At 40.8% G+C, this 19,347-nt stretch overlaps 1 protein-coding gene across 12 annotated transcripts in view; it reads left to right on the plus strand.

The window, feature by feature from the left end:
* Positions 1–19,347, plus strand: part of GHR (growth hormone receptor) — a 296,319-nt gene that overhangs the window by 205,717 nt on the left and 71,255 nt on the right. For 10 of the 12 annotated variants that reach the window (XM_013990636.2, XM_021076571.1, XM_021076569.1 and 7 more), the window contains 1 exon segment: positions 3,939–4,004. The exons of the other annotated variants lie outside the window; for them this stretch is intronic. In XM_013990636.2, coding sequence (XP_013846090.2) covers positions 3,939–4,004 — 66 coding nt within the window. 12 annotated transcript variants of the gene reach the window in all.

Consider the following 19,347-nt stretch of genomic DNA (forward strand, 5'->3'; position numbering starts at 1 on the left):
GCAAGCAATACCCATCTCAAAGACTTGCCATGTGTCACAGGGCACAGGAAAATAAGCAGTTACAGCAAAGGGTATAGGAATGGTTTCTAAGGCTGTTGGTTGTAAGGCAACTAATCTGCCCAAGGAAGAAAGTAAACCTCTCAGTGGAAGTCTTTTTTTTTTTTCCAGCTTTATTGAGATAAAATCAACATAAAATATTGTGCAAACTTTAGGTGTACAGCATGATGATTTGATATATGTATAGACTGATAAATGATTACCACAACCAGAGGAAGTCTTGAAATATTTCAAGGCAGTTGCAACATCATCATTATCATTATGGTAACCAAAAGCTAATCGTGATAACAAATTAGCTTACATTAACCAATGCTTATTTTATGGCAAATGCCATGAGAGGCCCTTTATGTTATCTCCTGTCATTGGGTAAAATAGTTGCCATATGCAGTATCTGGGTATGCACTGGTCTATTCGTGGCTGGTTCTAAATGCCATTGCTGCACAACTGGTAAACCATAATATTCACCAGAATTTTGATTCTCTCACACTAGTTTTCTTACTAATATGGTAGGGAACTCATCAACTTACGAGAACTGAAATTGACTGCATTTAGTCCCAGATAGAGTGGCAACCCCTGTGCTCCTGATGTCACTTTCTGGAGTCCCACAGCCTGCATCCAGCCAGCGCAGGAGGACCTAAATAGAGGGGTTCTTGTTGCGCTTAGGGCAGCATCATGTCTTCACGTGTACAAAGCCTAAGTTCACAAAGTCTAGCGTAAGAACATTGTCAAATTCTCCATGGGAAAAGACAAGACCTCACTTTCAGTGTAGTGATAGCAATAAGTAATATCAGTGACTATAAGACTAACATTTATTAAGCACTTATCATATTGCATGTTTAATATATTGCATGTAGTAACTGACTTAAAACTCACATGTACAGATACTGCAACTGTCCCCATTTTACAGACAGAGAAACTAAGGTGTGTTATGGGCCATAGTTGAGAAGTTGAGTACAAGGTGGGACATAAGTAGGAAAGGTTAGATTGCATGTTTCAGCTCCAGCTGAAAGCTCTGCAAAGCAGTAGTTCTCCAATGTTTGCAAATCAAGGTTACGTTCTTTGGAAAGAGCATCCCCAATATGCCCCTGACATCTCCCCGACTCAGCACATCTCAGCTCAGCTGTGCGCCACCCACTCCCAACCCATCAGGGGTCCCGACCTGCCCAGGCTGTGTCCTACCCCTGCCTTTGTGCAGCGCTGCCTTGGCTCCACCTGCCTGTTCCTTTCCATTTCATTGCTTGTTCACCCCAATTCAGCACCCATCCAACACTCCCTAGGAAGCTTCTCCAGATTTGTGAAAGGCCACTGTATTGCTCCTCCAGTACCAACACTCCTTCTTTTCTAGATCGCTGCCTAGAAACTGTGGGCTCACTGAGGCTGGGGATGGAGCTAATTCATTTTATAACACCACATTTAAAAGCCTTTTCATGATATACCTGAGCTGTGGCTCTCTGCTTATTGTCACCCTTCCTTTGTTTTCCTCCATTCCTTGGCACTTATAGACAGAACGGCTTAGACACTAAAATTGACAGCTGAAGGTGACACCTCTGTTTGCTAAGATGGCCCAGTTTTATTCATTGTGCTTGACTTTTGTAACCAGCCCCCTCTTGGCACTGGCTTAAATCTGCGGTTCTTCCCCAAGGGTCCCATTTTTTCCTTTTTTGTCTTGATTCATCACACATTATAGAGGGTGTTAGCTGAGCAAGGATTTTTACTTCATGAAAATGTTACCAAATACACTGTAAAGAGGAAAGCACCAGATGTCTGTCTGCAAGGAAAGCAGAATCCTGGTTTAGAAGAGTCAAGGGTGGCCAGGGCTCCCAAAGTATTTCCAAGCCTTGGGGTTTGGCTCTGTGGGCTCCCTGGGGGCCTCACAACTGGCCCCCACATTCCATATCAGTCATTGCTCTGGAGAAATTCGTTAACTTTCATGCTGATCTGAGCCTGGAAACTGGGATCTGTTTTCTCAGCTTCAAACTGAAAAGTGAGACAAACTCGCTGGATAATTCTGACGAAAATAACCCATGTGATTGTGTGCCATTCCTCTTTTTTCTTGAGCTGTCAAAACTTTCTCAAGGAGGAGTTCCCATTGTGGCTCAGCTGTGAGGATGTGGGTTCTATCTGTGGCCTCACTAGTGGGCTAAGGATCCGGTGTTGCTGCAAGCTGTGGCGTGGGTCACAAATGCAGCTTGGATCTGGCGTGGCTGTGGTGTAGGCTGGCAGCTGCAGCTCCAGTTGGAACCCTAGTCTGGGAACTTCCATATGCCAAAGATATGGCAATAAAAAGAAAAAATAAAAACTTTATCAAGGAGTATATAGTTGTCAATGAAACAAGTCATTCGTAGTTGAAAGTTATAGAAATTTGTCAAACCTTGACCAAAAATAATGTTATAGTGCCCAATTTAGAGCAAAGGGTAATGAAACAAAATGTCCTCTGATTTTGTAGCAAGGAATTAGGGGAAGGGGTTGGCTTCTAGACATTGGTAAAAATAAACACTTAGGATACCAAGGCAATGAGAAGACAAGGGAATTTTCATAAAATGCAGTTTTCCTTTTTGATCACATTAAAATAAACGTGTAGTACATTATCTTCTCTAGGAAAACATGAATTCCGTCTGCTTTCTGTCATAATTCTTTATCACATTTGGGAGTAAATGCGCTTCTACAGATGAAGTTAATATTAAAATTTAGAGAATGGACAAAAAAAAAAAAAAACCTTTCAGAGCTAGTAGGCATACAGACTTTAAAATCTGAATTCACCAGAGCCCTCACAACCTAATTTCACTTGGAAAAATACTCTGACTGATGTGTCTAGACTGAAAACAACTCTCAAGGATGAGAATTCTGCCTCACTAAATGGGAGGATCCTAACCTCCTCCGTCAGGTTCTATGTTCTAAACTCCAGACCCAACATCTGCTTCCTACTGGCCAGCCAGGTGGAGGAGTTGCTGAAAACGTACCTTGAATAGTGGATCAGGATGGATGGGCAGAATTCACCCACTCTGAAAGGCAGGAGATGGGAGGGGGTCAGCTCAACACCCACTACTTTTTTTTCCTCTTCCTTTTTTCATGTCAAAGAAATGTTTCTTAGCGCTGTTACTGGGGATTTCTATTGAAGACAAAAGCACGAGCAAATTCACTTCCTTGAGGTAATGTTCTGTATTGTGGGCCTGGACCAAACTGCCTCTCTAATAACATGATGAGATAGGGTGGTATATTGTGGAGAATCCTGGAGAACCCCCCGTTCTCCATCAAGCCCAGGTAACAGGTGCAATACTTTTGTAGCTGAGGTATTGCTATGCAACCCAGATCAACAGTTCAATGGTAACTATGTTGATCATTTTTCATTTTTCCTGTTTTTAATGCAACCTAATACTGTTATCAATAAAATTAGAGCTACTTCTATAACAGATGACTCATCGCCCATCTCGTGTCTGAAAGTTCTGTTTCCCTCCTGTCCAACTTTTCACTTCCCCTCATTCCTTCCCTTCTCCCAGGATTGCTCACATGTGTGTTGCTAAGAATAAATGTTTTTGACAGAATGGTTTTGAATGCTGTTTTTAAAAAGAATTTATGTTCTTCCTTGTTTGCACAAGCAAGACTTAAGTTGGTACTCAAATTATGTAGAAAGACATTTTTTCATGTTTCTGGGCTGTGTCCAGGCATAAGACTAGAGGCAACCAAGACCAGAAGGTTTCCATTTGCTCTAGTATTTAGTTCTTTTCAGAGGATGGTACCATTTTAGTTTGAAAAAGAAAGAAAGGAAAAGGAGAGGATCGTTGTGAGGTTGGGCCGCATTTTGCCATTTGCAAATGAGATTGTAACAAGGTCACATCAAACCATGTCTTACAGGGATGATTAATTTTTTTCCTCTGTTCCAGCCACACCAGCTGTCCTTGTCAGAGCATCTCAGAGTCTGCAGAGAGTTCATCCAGGCCTAGAGACAAGTAAGAATTTCAGTCCTTTTTTTGGCCATCAGTGATATTGTCCAAGTTTTACTGTAATTCAAGCTACTATCCTTTCACTATTTTATTTGGGCTTTGGAAACTGGATGAATGAATGACTGAAATTGCAAGCAAGCAAACAAGTATTTTTTTCAGAATTTCTTTTTCTATTTCTCTGCAGCGCTGCTGCTTTTTTAAAAATTGAGTGTCTAAGAGATCCCATCGTGGCGCAGCGGAAACGAATCCAACTAGGAACCATGAGGTTGCAGGTTGGATCCCTGCCCTTGCTCAGTGGGTTAAGGATCCAGCGTTGTCATGAGCTATGGTGTAGGTCGCAGATGCGGCTCGGATCTGGTTTGGCTGTGGCTGTGGCGTAGGCCAGCAGCTGTAGCTCTGATAAGACCCCTAGCCTGGGAATCTCCATGGGTGCAGCCCCAAAAAGACAAAAAAAAAAAACACCAAAAAATTGAACATCTTTAAATTCTGTAGTGCCTTACAATTTATGAAAGTTTCACACACATGATTTCAAATAATCCCATAATAACCCTTTTTTTTCCCTTCCCACGTATTGCTCCTACCCCTCCCATTTCCCACTGGTAACCGCTAGTTTGTTCTCTTTACCTGTGAGCCTACTGCTTTTTTGTTTTATTCATTGCTTTGTTGTATTTTTCAGATTTCACATATAAGTGATATCATGAAGTATTTTTCTTTCTCTGTCTTATTTCACTTAGCATTATGCCCTCCAAGTCCATCCATTTTGATGCAAAAGGCCCAATTTCATTCTTTTTTATGGCTGAGTAGTATTCTTTATATATATATACCACATCTTCTTTATCCATTTGTCTATTGATGGACACTTAGGTTGCTTGCTTCCATACCTTGGCAATTGTAAATAGTGCTGCTATGAACATTGGGGTGCATGTATCTTTTCAAATTAGTGTCTTTGTTTTTTCAGATATATACACAGGGATGGAATTTTCCAGTCACATGGTAGTTCTATTTTTAGGTTTTTGGGAAACCTTCATACTGTTTTTCATAGTGGCTGCACCAATTTATATTCCCACCAACAGTGTACAAGAGTTCCCCTTTCTCAGCAACCTCACCAACATTTGTTTGTGGTCTTTTTGAGGATAACTATCTGACACATGATGGTAGCTCATTGTGGTTTTGATTTGCATTTCCCTGATGATTAGCGGTGTTGAGTATCTTTTTATGTGCCTGTTGGCCATCTGTATTACCTCTTTGGGAAAATGGCTGCTTTTTTATTTCTCTAATATGCTTATCCTTAGAGGTTAAGGTCAAACTAATGCAAAGAAAAAAAGATAAATTATTGTGGGCCAACAATTTATTGAGTTTGGGAATCTGCCTTTCCCCCACTCCCAGGTCCTGTATTTATTTACCCAGTGATCACAGTAAGAGACAATTAAATTTATCCCTTCAACCATATCTCCTTCTTTGAAATTCTGCTTTCAAGTAAGCTGCCACTTCTCCTTAAAATGTCTTTGCATACTCCTCCTCTTGTCCTGTGACAATCTTCTCTTCATCTCTAAGACTGAACTCTTAACATCAGGTCTCCGTGGAAGTTTCTCCAAATCTTCTAGACCCAAAGACCTGTTCTGCCTCTGTGCTTCTATGGGATTTGTCCATTGGTTCATGATAGCATTTACCTCATGCCATTTTGGTGTGTGTTAGTATATGCGCAAGACTCAATGAGTTGTGTGGGCTGCACGAATTAATTAATTATGTAGCAAATAACTAAGGTAAAGCCCACATTTTATGCTTCTTCCAAATCCCTCATGGGACATAAAAAAAAAATCTGATCACATAGTAGTTACCTTTAATTAAATGCTAGGGAAAGATTATTTTTTCCTTAATTGAAGATATGCTTGAGTCTTCATTACACAGTAAAGGAAGGAAAGACAGTGTACCTGATTGTGTTTAAGCCATTGCTGCTTCATGGGTCATTCTGGCATCATGAAACCATAATTGGGGTTCTATGTCTAAATGGCAGGGTACCGTTCTAATATGTTGTATAAACATCATTTTTCTTGGAGGTGACTCAAAGGGAGAGCTGGTGCTGCTTTTAACAAACATCATCAACCTTTCAGTTGTGCCAGACCACAAACTCTTTATATCCCTCCTGTTTTAGAAGCATTTGACATGTCCTCTGCTCCCTAATTAATGTGAGGGGTTGTAAAGCAGGTAGCTCTTGGTTATGTTTGGATTATCCCAGCCAGTACAGTCCAGAGTCTTCACTCAGCAGATATAAACCCTCTCAGAGCAAATCCTAGAATTGTCCAAACGCATATGGCCTTTAGGCCACCACCCTTCTGCAGGCCACTTTGACCTCACACTTGGGCTATTACCGTAACTGCTTAGTGGCTGTTTTCCTTCTCTCTCCTCCCACCCCCTACTCTATCTCTCCTTCCTTGTACCCATCTTCCTCTGCCAGTAAGGATACTCATAATCCAACATATCCTTCTGCTCTAAATAACCTTAACTATCTTTGGTACCCTCCCCACTGCCTAAATTTTAAACTGCAAACCTACCCCAAGACACTTAAAATCCACCCTCTGTCATCTGACCCCAGCATGCACTACTCACTGCACCCCAGGAACACTGTGCTTTCCCTCCCCTGGGACTTTGCTCAGGCCATCCCATCTTCCAGAACGATCCTCCTTCCGCCTCACCCTGCATTCTGGAAATATAAATCCTGCCCATACTTTAAGGTTCAGCCAAAACACTTTGACCCTTGACCTGAAGCAGTCTCTCCCTCCTCCAGGCTTGTCTTTGAGAGAGGTCACTCTATTTCATACCACTCTGGAGGAATATGTTAAATGCTGCTTTGGAGTGTGGTTATTTGCATATTTCTCTTATCGCTCCATCTGGATCATGAACAGCTGTGTCTTTTTTTTTTTTTTTTTTTTTTTTTTTGTCTTTTTGCTATTTCTTTGGGCTGCTCCCACGGCATATGGAGGTTCCCAGGCTAGGGGTCAAATTGGAGCTGTAGCCACTGGCCTACACCAGAGCCATAGCAACGCGGGATCCGACCGCATCTGCAACCTACACCACAGCTCATGGCAACGCCAGATCGTTAACCCACTGAGCAAGGCAGGGATCGAACTGGCAACCTTATGGTTCCTAGTCAGATTCATTAACCACTGCGCACGATGGGAACTCCATGAACAGCTGTGTCTTGTTCAGAGTTGTATAGTTCACAGTCCCTCAAGTGGTACCTCAAACATGGTTAGTAATAAATGATATTGCAAAGAAATTAATTAAGTGGAGGTGTTCTTACTAGCTCCATGGCCACCCACCCTCTGCACACTTGGCAGTTCTCACCAGCACCCCTTGTTATTGTGGAGCCTCTTGGCTTGCTAGGGGTGTTCATGGAGGATCAGATCTCTAATCACCTTAATGTTAAGCTACTAAAAGGACTCAGATGGTTTATAGTCAGAGAACAGCTTCCTTATAGACCAAGGACACAGTACAGCAACAGTAGACAAGGGGAGGGCACTGACCAGGGACTGGAAAGCCCAAGAGTAGGCCTCTTTGCCCTCTCACTGCTCATCGCACTGGATGCCCTCTGTCTCCAAGTCTTGGAACCCTTACCCATGTGCCTGCCAAGCACGTCGGTACCAGGAAGCCCAAAGTCTGCTCCTGATGGCGCTTCCTATAGTGAGCTGGTCATGTGGGCACACTGTAGCTTTGTGGCTAGCTTCAACCGTTGGGTCCCAGTTCCACTGCTTTTGGGCAACAATATGCAATATCCAAGCATATTGTTGAGCAGCATGGACAAGCTGACATGTCCTGCCCTAAAGCAACTCAGGGACCCATGACTACAGGACATCATTTATCTTCAGTCAACACAATCCATCCGTAGCATTGCTCAGCAAGGAAAAAAGCAGGTAGTCAAAGCAGACCAGCTGAAATTAACCCATGCAATTCCCCACCCAGAGAATCACCCATTGCTCTTGTCTCTCCCTCTCTTGCTCACCAGAAAGTATCAGTTCCATCTTCTAAGCCCTCAGGGCTTTGCTTCTGCATGGAGATGGGGCCTAACCCATGTGAAGGGGTATTTGTGTGGTAAATGGGCACATACCCACAAACCTTCCATGGAGTACACACTTAAGAAATATTTTCTGGAAACAAAGAACTGTTCTTAAAAGTCTCATGAGGACTTTCCAGCCCATACACAGGTAGCTGCATACCTCACCTATGCAAAGGCGTAAATAGTCACACATTCAGGGTTTGGAGGATATTGAGGGAGTTTGCCATTGAAAGAGACAGACATCTTTGTACACTTCAAAGAAGTAATGGCACAAACTTACCCCAAAGAAAGCTGCTCTTTGTTGTGGGGGAAAGTGATAAGGATGGTTAGTATCGTCTAGGAAAAAAACAAAACATTTTTAGTGCTCCTGAAGAAGGCAGGCTCCTGAGTTAGGCGGCGGTGGTTCCATGTGTTTTGTGTTTTTCCAATAATTTTATTCCTCTCTCGTAGTTGGTTTTTGGCAGAGGATTTGACGATCGCATGGGCCAAGTACTTAAGACTTATTGAACACAGGGAGAGAAAGTATGCATTGATCACACATCTTTCTGAGGGGGATGTTTCCTGTCATTTTTAAAAGCCATTCCTTTTCACTGAATTTATCCTGTTGCTCTGAAAGTGAACATTGTGTTATCAATGGCATTTCCACCTCAAAATAGAACACGTATCCAACTGAAGAAAAATATTGATGTTTCATTGACTGGCACTTGGAGCATAAATTAGTCCAAAACTTTATGAAAACAGGCATTCTGAACATAAACATCCATGACAGAGGTCGGAATGCAGTTTTGAAAGAATCCCCAAAGATTATCCTATTAGATGGGCATAGCAAATGACTTGCTTAAGTTTTTACAAGTTTACTAACAACCGCCTTTACAGTGCTGAATTACTTCCACTCAAAACACTTATAAGAGAGAAAATTGAGTATAATGCCTGTCATCTTGTATGTTGAGGTCCTTTACATTCTCAACACCTAGCCTCCTCTTATTCCCCATCTCCTGTTTTTCCCTATTCCCAGCCATCCTTCTCTGCTTCCACATTCATTCCTCTTGCCTACCTTTGATCCAGTGACTCTTCTGCCCCATCTTCTTCAGTAGCTCCCTGCTGTTTTCTAAATTATGAATACCTCATCCCTCTGACATGTAAGAAAGCCCGCAACCTGGATCTTATATGCCTTTCTGGCCCCATCTCCCTTGTGTACTGTGTACACCCATGTTTATGTCCCATGCATTCACTGTGCCGTGCTTCATTATAGCCATTCATAATGACGCCTGGACCCTAAATTCCCTCTTACCACCTCCTAGCTGGGAGCAGTCCTTCATGGATTTTGTCTTTTAGACATATTTCAAGTATGAACTTTATCCACTAAACTTTCTCCAGTTTCCCAAAGAGAATGCACACTTCCTTCTTGGAATCTCTGTAGCCCTTCCTTTCTTCCTTCCTCTCCAGGAGAGAGACTAGACAGCACAGTACTTGAAATTCAGCCTCTGGAGCAAGACAGCTTTGGTTTAAGTCCCAGTTGTACGACTAACTTCCTACATGATCCTACCTAAGTTTCATGACCTCTCTCTACCTTCATTCTGTTTTCTTCTATCTCCGAAAGAACAATGCTAATAGTGCTTACCTCATAAAGTTATGGTGAGAATTACAAGTGTTGATATATTTAAAGAGGTAGACTAGTATCCAGTCTTGTGGTATTTATTGTATTCTCTCATGGCTCTTACTTATACTCCAAGAAGAATTACAATTTCCCGTCCTCCACTCTGTTTTGGACCTTATATCATTATGTCATTTGTTTGAACCTAATGGTGACTTTTATGTGCTCTCTAGTCCCTCTAATGGGCTACACCATCCCTAAGGATAAGGGCTGTATCTTTTCCATCCCTCTATTTTACAGTACCTGGTAAGAGCCTGGCAAAGGCCAAGTTTAACAAATCGCCAATGGATTTTGCACACACACGAAAGAAATCCAAAAAACAGGAGCCAGGTTTTTCCCTGGGATCCTAATAATTCTTTGGCCACCACAGAGTACCTTTACACCCTTTGGCAGTCACTTGGGAAAGGAGAGAGAGAGAAATATGCAAGAGGAGGCATTTCTTTTGTTCATGACTGTAAATATTTACAGTCTTTCCCAAATGCCTTCCACATGGTCTAGTCTTGGGGTATGTCACAGGTCATTTCTATGTCACCACTGTGATATCCTGTGGGCACTTCAGCCAAGGGAATAGTAGCCCCATTCCTACCTCTGATCCATCATTGCCCCCATAAGAGCCAAATGACCCTTTCAGCTTTAATTGTCCTTTTTCATCAGGTATTTTCAGACTTCAGGGCTTATTAGCTGATAGTACAACTACAATAAGCATAAGCTGACAATACAATTAAAAGAAACACAACATAAGGGAAGCGTGTCCAAACAGGGAGGGTATTTTAAAATGTGCAGTCTCTATTTGTCACAAAGAACTTGAGCTTTGGCATGCATTAGAGAGCAGCTTTGGGTTCTGACGTCCAAGCTGACATTGACTTCTTGACAGTCTGCTGTTTGTAAACAACTCAATAAATGATCCAGTAAGTAAGCACAGATTATTATGATCCCTTTTAAGGAAACAGTATTTGTGTTGGCTCTCTCATGCACCCAAACCAGTGCTATCCCTTCTGACTCACACATAGCACTAATCTCCAGATGACACCAAGCATCCTGCAAATACTGTTTATCCCCTTTCCTTGCTTCTCTGAAGTAGGAGTAAGACCAGTAGAGTTTTGCATTTTATACAAGAAGAAACAGAGGTACAGACAAAACCGCTTTCCTAAGTCTCTTTTTCAGACAGAAAAAAAGAGTGAAGAAGTTACCGTCAGTGCCATGCTTTGAATCTGCCCCTAGATGAGCAAAATAAAGTGTAGATAATGAATATTGCTGATAACTCAAGTAAAGTGTTCAGTTATCTCAAAATAGGGACTTGATAATAACTTTTTTTCCAGCCTGAAGAACCCAGATAATGCCTGCTCTTAGTTCTCAGTGTGAGTGCTTTATTATATACTGCCTGCTTTCACATGTAATTGTTGGAGTAAAAGATTTTTTGTAAGATAAATATTAGGTCTTAACTTTTTTTATCCTCCTCAAGTCCCAGCACTTTTCAGAGCCCTAATCAGTGGTAAGTAATATTTACCACTCAGTTCTCTGTCATATGCTTATTAAACCAGCATTAATGAAGCTCTGGTGGAGGTGGAGCCCACAGCTCAAGGTCAGCCTCCTCAAGCACCTGTAGGTCCTTTCTCATTGTAAATATAGATCAAAGTCATCTATTTCTTCTAGAACCCAAACTGTAAGAAGAGAGTTAGAAATGGTGGGCATAAGCCTTGGAAAGCTTTGATCTTAGGAGTAACATTTGTTTAAGTCTGAAAGGATGATTAAGCATCTCCCTAAAAAATTCTAGTGTGTGTTCTCTATATACCAGTTCCTAGTATGGTTTCCCTTCCAAAGCATAACACATTTTTCAGGGGGTGAAATCCAAGACAAACATTCTTTCACCCTGGGTGACCCCCGTGGGTGGTGACCTCTTTTTAGTGACCTTAGAAAGTAACAGCATCCCAAAGTCGATTGTGACCTTTGAGTTCTTCCAGCCTGCAGCCTTGCTGGTTTGCTGAGTTCTACAGCTTCAGAACCAACTCTGTAACCACTGCTTTCAAGAGAGCTCTGGCTTCTGCACACAGAAGCCTCTCTAGGGAGAGAGAGAAGAGCCTTCCTCCACACCAGCTCCTTCTTGTCATCAACAGTTACTCAGATGATGTGCACTTGTGCACTGAGAAAAAGACTTGAATTTGTCATATAGGTGTGCCCTGATTTTCATACAGATTAATATATGCACTGAGAAAAAAGGCTACCCATCACATTTAGAAAGAGTTAATGGAATTCAAATACAGGTGCCAATGAGTAGAGTAGTCCAATTAATAGCGTGCCTTGTGGCAAATATGTGCAATATGGGATAATATTTTGGTATATTTAAACCAAAAAATAACTCGAGATGACTAATAATAATGACTGAATAACTCGTCACTTAGAAAGGAGTTATACAATTTTTAAAGGATGTTTAAAATATATAATTTATAGGAAATTGATTTGCATGTCATTCACAACATAATGAGACACGCTACACTGCCTCTTTTTTTTTAATATCAATAATTCTTTAAACCAGGGGTTGTCAGACTCTGGTCTTCATACTTGTTTTGTAAGAAAAGTTTTATTGCAGTACAACCAGTCCTATTTGTTTCAGATTGTCTAGGGCTGCTCTGGGAATTCAATGGCAGAGTTGGGTAGCTGAAACATAGACTGTAGGTATGCCAGTCTAAAATATTTACTCTCTGGCCCTTGAAGAAAAGTATGCCAACCCCTGTTATAAATGGGGAACAAAAAGAGTATTTCTATAATAAGGTATTTTATGGAACTAGTCCTCATGTTTGTATTGGCTGTTTTTTGGTCTCCTATAGAGAATTATCTTCAATTTGGTAACATAAATGAGAATTCAGGATTCACTTTGTGAATTTCCTTTGCAGTTAACTCTTCTGAATACACTCTATTGTAAAGTAAGATTAACAGTATCAGCTAATCAATGTGAACAGGTACCTTTATCATCACCATTATTATTACTATTATTATTATTGGTATTTCATCAGATAGAAACTAAACATCTGTAAATGCTTGGTGGTAGAATGGGCAATAATTTGCAACTGAACCATATGACATATCATCATTATCACATAATATTTTTCTTTTGACGAGTTATAGTCAGTGTAACACAGGACTCCAGTATGAGGGCAAATTTGGCTTTGTGCTTTTGTAGATCTTCCATAAACTAACCACTGCCAGTGAATTCATGCTGAAGAGTAAAGACAGGGAACTCTCCTGTTAAGAATTTGTGTGCAGTGAAAGACTTGTAAACCAGAAACCTCACAGCATCACAGTAGATGTTACTGTTCAGATGAATGGCCTTTGTGTGTCCTCAACATGTTATCAAGTAACCTTCATGTCTTTACTGCTACAGATTATCATTTATTTTTCATGTGTTATAAAAGAGCAGCCTTCAGCTCTTCTTTTTTCTTGCATAACATTCCTTAATAGGTAGAATTTCTAAACTCCAAATTTTAATTCATGGGACAGCAAATATTTGCAGGAGAGCCCATCTGTGCTTAGTGTTGTGAGCATCTATGGCTCAATGTACCTGTCACCGAAAATCTCCTGTCAAACCATCCCTAGAAAAAATGGAGAAACACCTGGAGAGCATGCTTACTGTGACTGAAGTTCTTCTTTTTCTGAATTCCAAAAGCCTTTGAAGTTGTGCATCTTCTACATTGAACTCAAATGCCTTGTATACACGTGGTAGCTTCCCTTTGGTTGTAAATCCTTAGGGGACAAGGACTTGGTCTTCCTTTGTCTTTATACACTTTGCTCCCTTCCTCACAACATGAACAAGGCCTTATGTAAGAAGGGAAGTTACCGTCAGTTAAAGGAATAGCAATAATGAGTTCCAGGAATGACTTGAGAGCAAATGCAAAAGAGCAGTGGAGGGAGAGGCATTAGTTTAGATTTCATGGTCTTTAAGTTTGGCATCTTCCTCCTCAGCACTAAGACCAACACTGATGAGAAACATAATTATTTCCCAAATCTTAGAGAAGCAGATACATTTCCTCTTCTGCCACTGTTCTTTCTCATGGGGAAAAGCAGACAGGAGGGTCCTACAAAAATCTTGGAGGTGTTTGTTCTTATCAACCAGTAGTTATTGTGGCAAACTCTGTTACTGGTTTCAGTTGGTGTCCCAGGCTGTGTGATGAAGACTGTGGAGCTTGGGGAGCTGCAGATCCTGAGTTGTCATGTGTATAGGCACCTGGCATACTGCAGATATGCCATGAGTGCCAATGTATCTACCTGTCGATGGACATACTAACATCTGTCTTGAAGGGTCATTGCGAGAAGCAGATAGGTACATAGGAAAACTCCTGGCACGAAGAAAGGAATAAGTGTTCGTGTTTTATTATTTTCACTACCATTGCTACTGTTGCTGCTGCTATTACTCCTACTGAAAAACCAGGAGTAGCCTGGGTGGCTGGAAGCATCCTACTTACCTCCTCACTCCACTCACCAGAACTTAGCTCTGGTTTATCTATGCTTTCTGGGAGATAGGATGGATGCTGGGTCTAATAGAATGTATCTCACATTCAAAGAGTATATTTTTAAGGAAATAAAATTCTCACCAACTCCAGAGAATGCCTGTACAGTCCAGTTTGAGAAAACTGGATTTAAAAAATTTAAAGATGTCTCTTCATAGCAACTTATTGCAACAAAAAAAAAGAGCAAAACTTAATTTTACCTCCCAAAAGACCCTCACTTGTGAAGCTCTGCTTTCATGTCAGGCTGTAAGCACTTTGAGGCTGACTATAGGTCAGGCTGGCCCTTTAGCACCCAGAATGCAGGAAGCACTTATTGAAAGGGCGGGTGTTCTAATTTCATTCTTTTACTTGTAGCTGTGCAGTTTTCCCAGCACCATTTATTGAAGAGGCTGTCTGTTCTCCATTGTATATTCTTGCCTCCTCTGTCGTAGATCAATTATGGGTGTACTTCAGGCCTTTCTCTGCTGTTCCACTGATCTAGATTTCTGGTTTTTGTGCCAGTGCCATACTGTTCTGATGACTGTGGCTTTGTAGTAAAGTCTGAAGCCAGGAGCCTGATTCCTCCAGCTCCATTTTTCTTTCTCAAGATTGCTTTGGCTGGGTTGGGATTGATATATACACACTACTATATATAAAATAAATAGGTAACAAGGACCTACTACATAGCACAGGGTAATCTACTATAACCTATATAGAAAAAGCATCTGAAAAGGAATGGATATATGTATAACTGATTTACTTTGCTCTACACCTGAAACTAACAGAACTTTCTAAGTCAACTATACTCCAATAAAATTTATTTAAAAAAAAAAAAAAAAAGAAAGGAAGGGACCAAGAGGCTTACCAGACTCCTGATAGCCAGAGGATGAGAAATGAGCACCAGGCAAGATAGACAGCCATCACAAGGAGCAGGTGTTGGGCAGAAGGGGAAGAGCAGCTGGAGGCCGACATCACTGCTTCACTGACTTGCCTCAAGGCTGCCCTTAGGCAGGATTAGATCAAATGTTTATCACAGTACTTGGCACCTAGTAGGATGTTGTTCCCTTTCCTTCCTCTTTCTCCTGAAACAGACTGTCCTTGGCTATAGAGGCTGTACAGACAGCTAAAAGGTATACCACTCAAACTTTTTCTACTTCTCCAAAGGGCAACTTTACCCCAGCTCCTACTAAACTCAGTCCCAAGCTCCTTCCTCTGAGCTTTTAGAACATTTACTGCCTGGGTTGAGTCCTTAGGCAATAATTAAGTACTGTCTTGCAGGGGTTCTTTCATATGTATATATTTAGAAGTCCCTGGGAGTTCCTAACTTAAAATTTATTTCTGCTTCAGAAGTTTGGCCGGAAAGAAGCTTTCCAAATTAATTTGAAAAGTCCTGCTGAATAGCATTGAGAACTTTGTCTTAGATACTCATGTTGCAACAGAACAAAGGGTGGGGAAAAAAAATGTAATTGTAATGTATACATGTAAGGATAACTTGATCCCCTTGCTGTACAGTTGGAAAATAAAAAAAAAAATGATCACAACAGGGTTGTGATCATTGCTGCTGTACAACAAAGTGATTCAGTTATACATAAATAAAAAATTTAAAAAAAAGAAAAACAGCAGCAAAAAAATATATTAACCAGGGGTTAAGTAGCCAGGCTAGGCTCTGACAGCCTGTTTGACCCATGATGCAGGTGAACTGGGGCTGACTTGAGAGCTGGCTCAGGAGCCTATGGTTTTTAAGAAGGAATGTTTCCTCCGCTATCTCATCCTGCCCTCACCACCTACCTTCTATCTCCACTACATTCCACTCTAAACCTTCTGCCTTCCCTGGGCAAAGAACCAGCTGGGGCAAAAATGTGAAGTTTTTCTTTGTTATCTTCCCCCAAATTTAGTTTTTGACTGGATAATCTTGGTTAAACCATGAGGAAATAGGTCCCAGGGTCTAGTCAGCCTCAATGTGGAAAAAGTTGTCAAACCAGAGTAGTGTACACCAGCTCTTTCCTGCCTTGCAAACCTCTCCCTGTGGAGGTATTTTTTTTTAAATGTGCCTTACTTATTAGTCACTAGCCACTGACAGGACTAGAGAGACGCCCCCCTCCCTCCCCTCCCCCCCGCCCCCAACGCCCTTTGGAGAAACCAAAGTGGGAAGAAGCACATCCAGGGAAGCTAGGCAGCTAAAAGGAGAATAGATGGGGAGAAAAAGATACTTTCAGATGGATAGAAGCTGGGGATAAAAGAAGCAACCTTCTCAGGCAGCTGATGAAAAGAAGAAAACTGCATCCAGAAGGATCAGAAATGAATTTAGAAGAATTAGAACTTGTAGGAAACCAAGATTTCTCATGTAACCAAAAGAAAGGGAGCTCAGCCTTGTTCAGGCTGCAAAATGAGAACTCCCTTCACATGAGATCTAAATGATCAATTTGACAAAAGCTGATTTCTGCTCTTCCCTTTGAACCTATAATCACCTCCTTCTACTCGCACAGCCTTGACCATCATCACCATCTATAAAAACTATTTCCTGTGTGCTTCTAAAGGGATGACCTAAAAATATTTCCTTTGAGTCTACTTCCTCTGAAAACGGAGACTTGGAAATAAAGGGAAGGCTGCTTCACTGATCCATTCAAATCCACAGCAAGAGCCTAAAATCCTAGTAGGATGTCAGTTGGTAAGCAGATGACCAACCCTGTAATCCCCAAGATCCTGAAGTGGTGGCTCCTGGTGGGTATGCCCATTGGAATCATCTATGACCATTTGCAATAAATAGAAATGCCAGACATCCACCTCAGACCTACTGAGTCAATATCCATTGATTCAGGTGTATTGTTTTTATCTCCTAGGACTGCCTTGTAACAAAGTGCCATAAAACTGGTGGCTTAAAACAACAGAAGTTTAATCTCTCAGAGTCATGGAGGCCAGAAGTCCAAAATCCAGAAGGATGCTCTGAGAGAGAATAAGCCTCTCTGTTAGCTTCTGGAAACTGCTACAGTCCTTGGAGTTACTTGATTTATAGATGTAACACTTCAATTCCTATCTCTATCTTCACCTGACCTTCTCCCTGTGTCTCTGCATCTGTGCTTCCTTTCTTTCTCTTCTGAAGACACCCATTATTGAATTTAGAGCCCTAATCCAGGATAAATCTCATCCTGAGATCCTTACCTTAATTACATCTGCAAAGACCTTTATTCTAACTAAGATCACATTCAGAGGTACCAGAGGTTAGGACTTGAGCATATCTTGAGTACATTTTAATGCACTACACAAATATATATATATTTTTTAAACTGCCACCACAAAGATTCCTCACACACCCCTGCAAAGAACTCTGACCTTAACTTTTTAGCCTACCACATCTCCAATGCTTGGGAAATGCTGGAACATGCAAAGTTAAACAGAATTCTTTTTAGTACAGAACCACTCAAAGTCTCTAAACAGTTTGGGTGCATTGTGAGTATCCAAGAGAAATAAAAGAACCACAGCACTTCCTAAAAATAGTTGACCGGGGGACTTCTTTTCAAGGGATTACCTACAGCTACCCCAGTAGCCACTAGTGTTCAAAGGAGCACAGGTTCCTGGTGATTGTGGCACTTCTGCAGCTGTGCTCAGTGTGTAGGCATGACATGGCTCAGCATATGAGTTTCCCACAGCATTCAAACATTTAGATTGTGGATGTCTGTACTGACCCTTCCCTGGGTATGTGCAAATCCTTCATTAAATATTCACAGGGGTTTCCCTAGAGGATTTGCATGTGTGCATGGATTTTGAGACATCATCTAGTCTCTAGTCTTGCCCTCAGCCATTTTTATAGAGGGAGCCTGGCAAAATAGTAAAGTAATACAGTGGGGAAAAGGGGCCTGGAGGGGGTAGCTGAGAAAGGTAGCCAAGGTTACATAGTGTCTTTTTTTCTGAAAAGAACAGGACAGCTAAAAAGGATGAAATGACTTCATCATTTCTATTCCTATAATTCTGGTCCCTTAAAAATGGCATCAAAACATGAATCATCAGTAAAGGTCATAATGATACTTTAAAAAAAAATGGTCACCTAGGACATCTACTTATTATTGTAAAAATTGATACATCAGGGAAATAATTAAGCAATTACCTTGAATTTTTGCATGAATTTTATGTGAGAGTGAAGGGAAATTGTTTGGTTTTGGTTGTCATTGTTTTTTATATAAACATACTTAGCTAGTAAATATAGCTGAAATGACAGGATTAGAGAAATCACCAGTTTAGAAGCCCTAATGACATAATGATTTAGGCGAGGTCATCAGTGGATGATAAAAATATTTGGAAATGCACTACTCTAGATGAATCAGGCTGACAACACTTTGAACCCAAATCAGTCTCATCAGCATATGATATTGTATATCCCTGATACAGGTGTTCACAACTATCCATGATGGATTCTTTCCATGAGAGATGAACTGGATCAAATTAAGCCTCTGGACTTACTGCCAGTTTATAGAAAATAGATATTTTAAAGGACCCTTGAAGAATGCAATAAGCTAAAGGAAATTAGCTTCAACCAAAAAATTTATGTAATAAAAGAGAGGAAGTGTCATGGATTTGGACCGACTTAAGAGACATTGTGTGTGCCTCATTTGCACCCTGATTCAAATAGCCAAAAGACATTTTTTGAGGTATTTTTTGAAGTTTGAGCACAGACTGCCTATTAGATGATATTGAGGGATTGTCATTAATTTATTAGGTGTGATGTCAGTATTTTTTTTAAGCGAGAGTCTTAGCTTTTAAATATACATATATAGATAGTTATAGGTGAAAGCAGTTTTTTTTTTTTTTAAAAAAAAAGAATAGGTAAAGAAAGTACACAAAACAGGATAGGTCAAATGCTGATAATTGTTGAAGCTGAGTGAAGAATGTATAGTGGTTCATTAAACTGTGCTCTCTATTTTTGTGTATATTTGCAAATTTGACAATAAAAATAGTGATCCCTCATGAATAGATGACCTCAATCCCCACCCCTCAAGTAAAGAGACAGTTCATATCTCCAGTGGAAACTATGAGTTAGCTTTACTAGTGACCAGAATTCTCTCTCTGAAAAGTGGAAAGGCCTTTATGTGAACACATTAGTTTAGAAAATTGCTGTGGGGAATCTAGAAAATGTTGAGTTCTAGCTAACTAGACACTGAATGGAGT

The sequence above is a fragment of the Sus scrofa genome, chromosome 16 (assembly GCF_000003025.6).
Source record: "Sus scrofa isolate TJ Tabasco breed Duroc chromosome 16, Sscrofa11.1, whole genome shotgun sequence".
NCBI lineage: Eukaryota > Metazoa > Chordata > Mammalia > Artiodactyla > Suidae > Sus > Sus scrofa.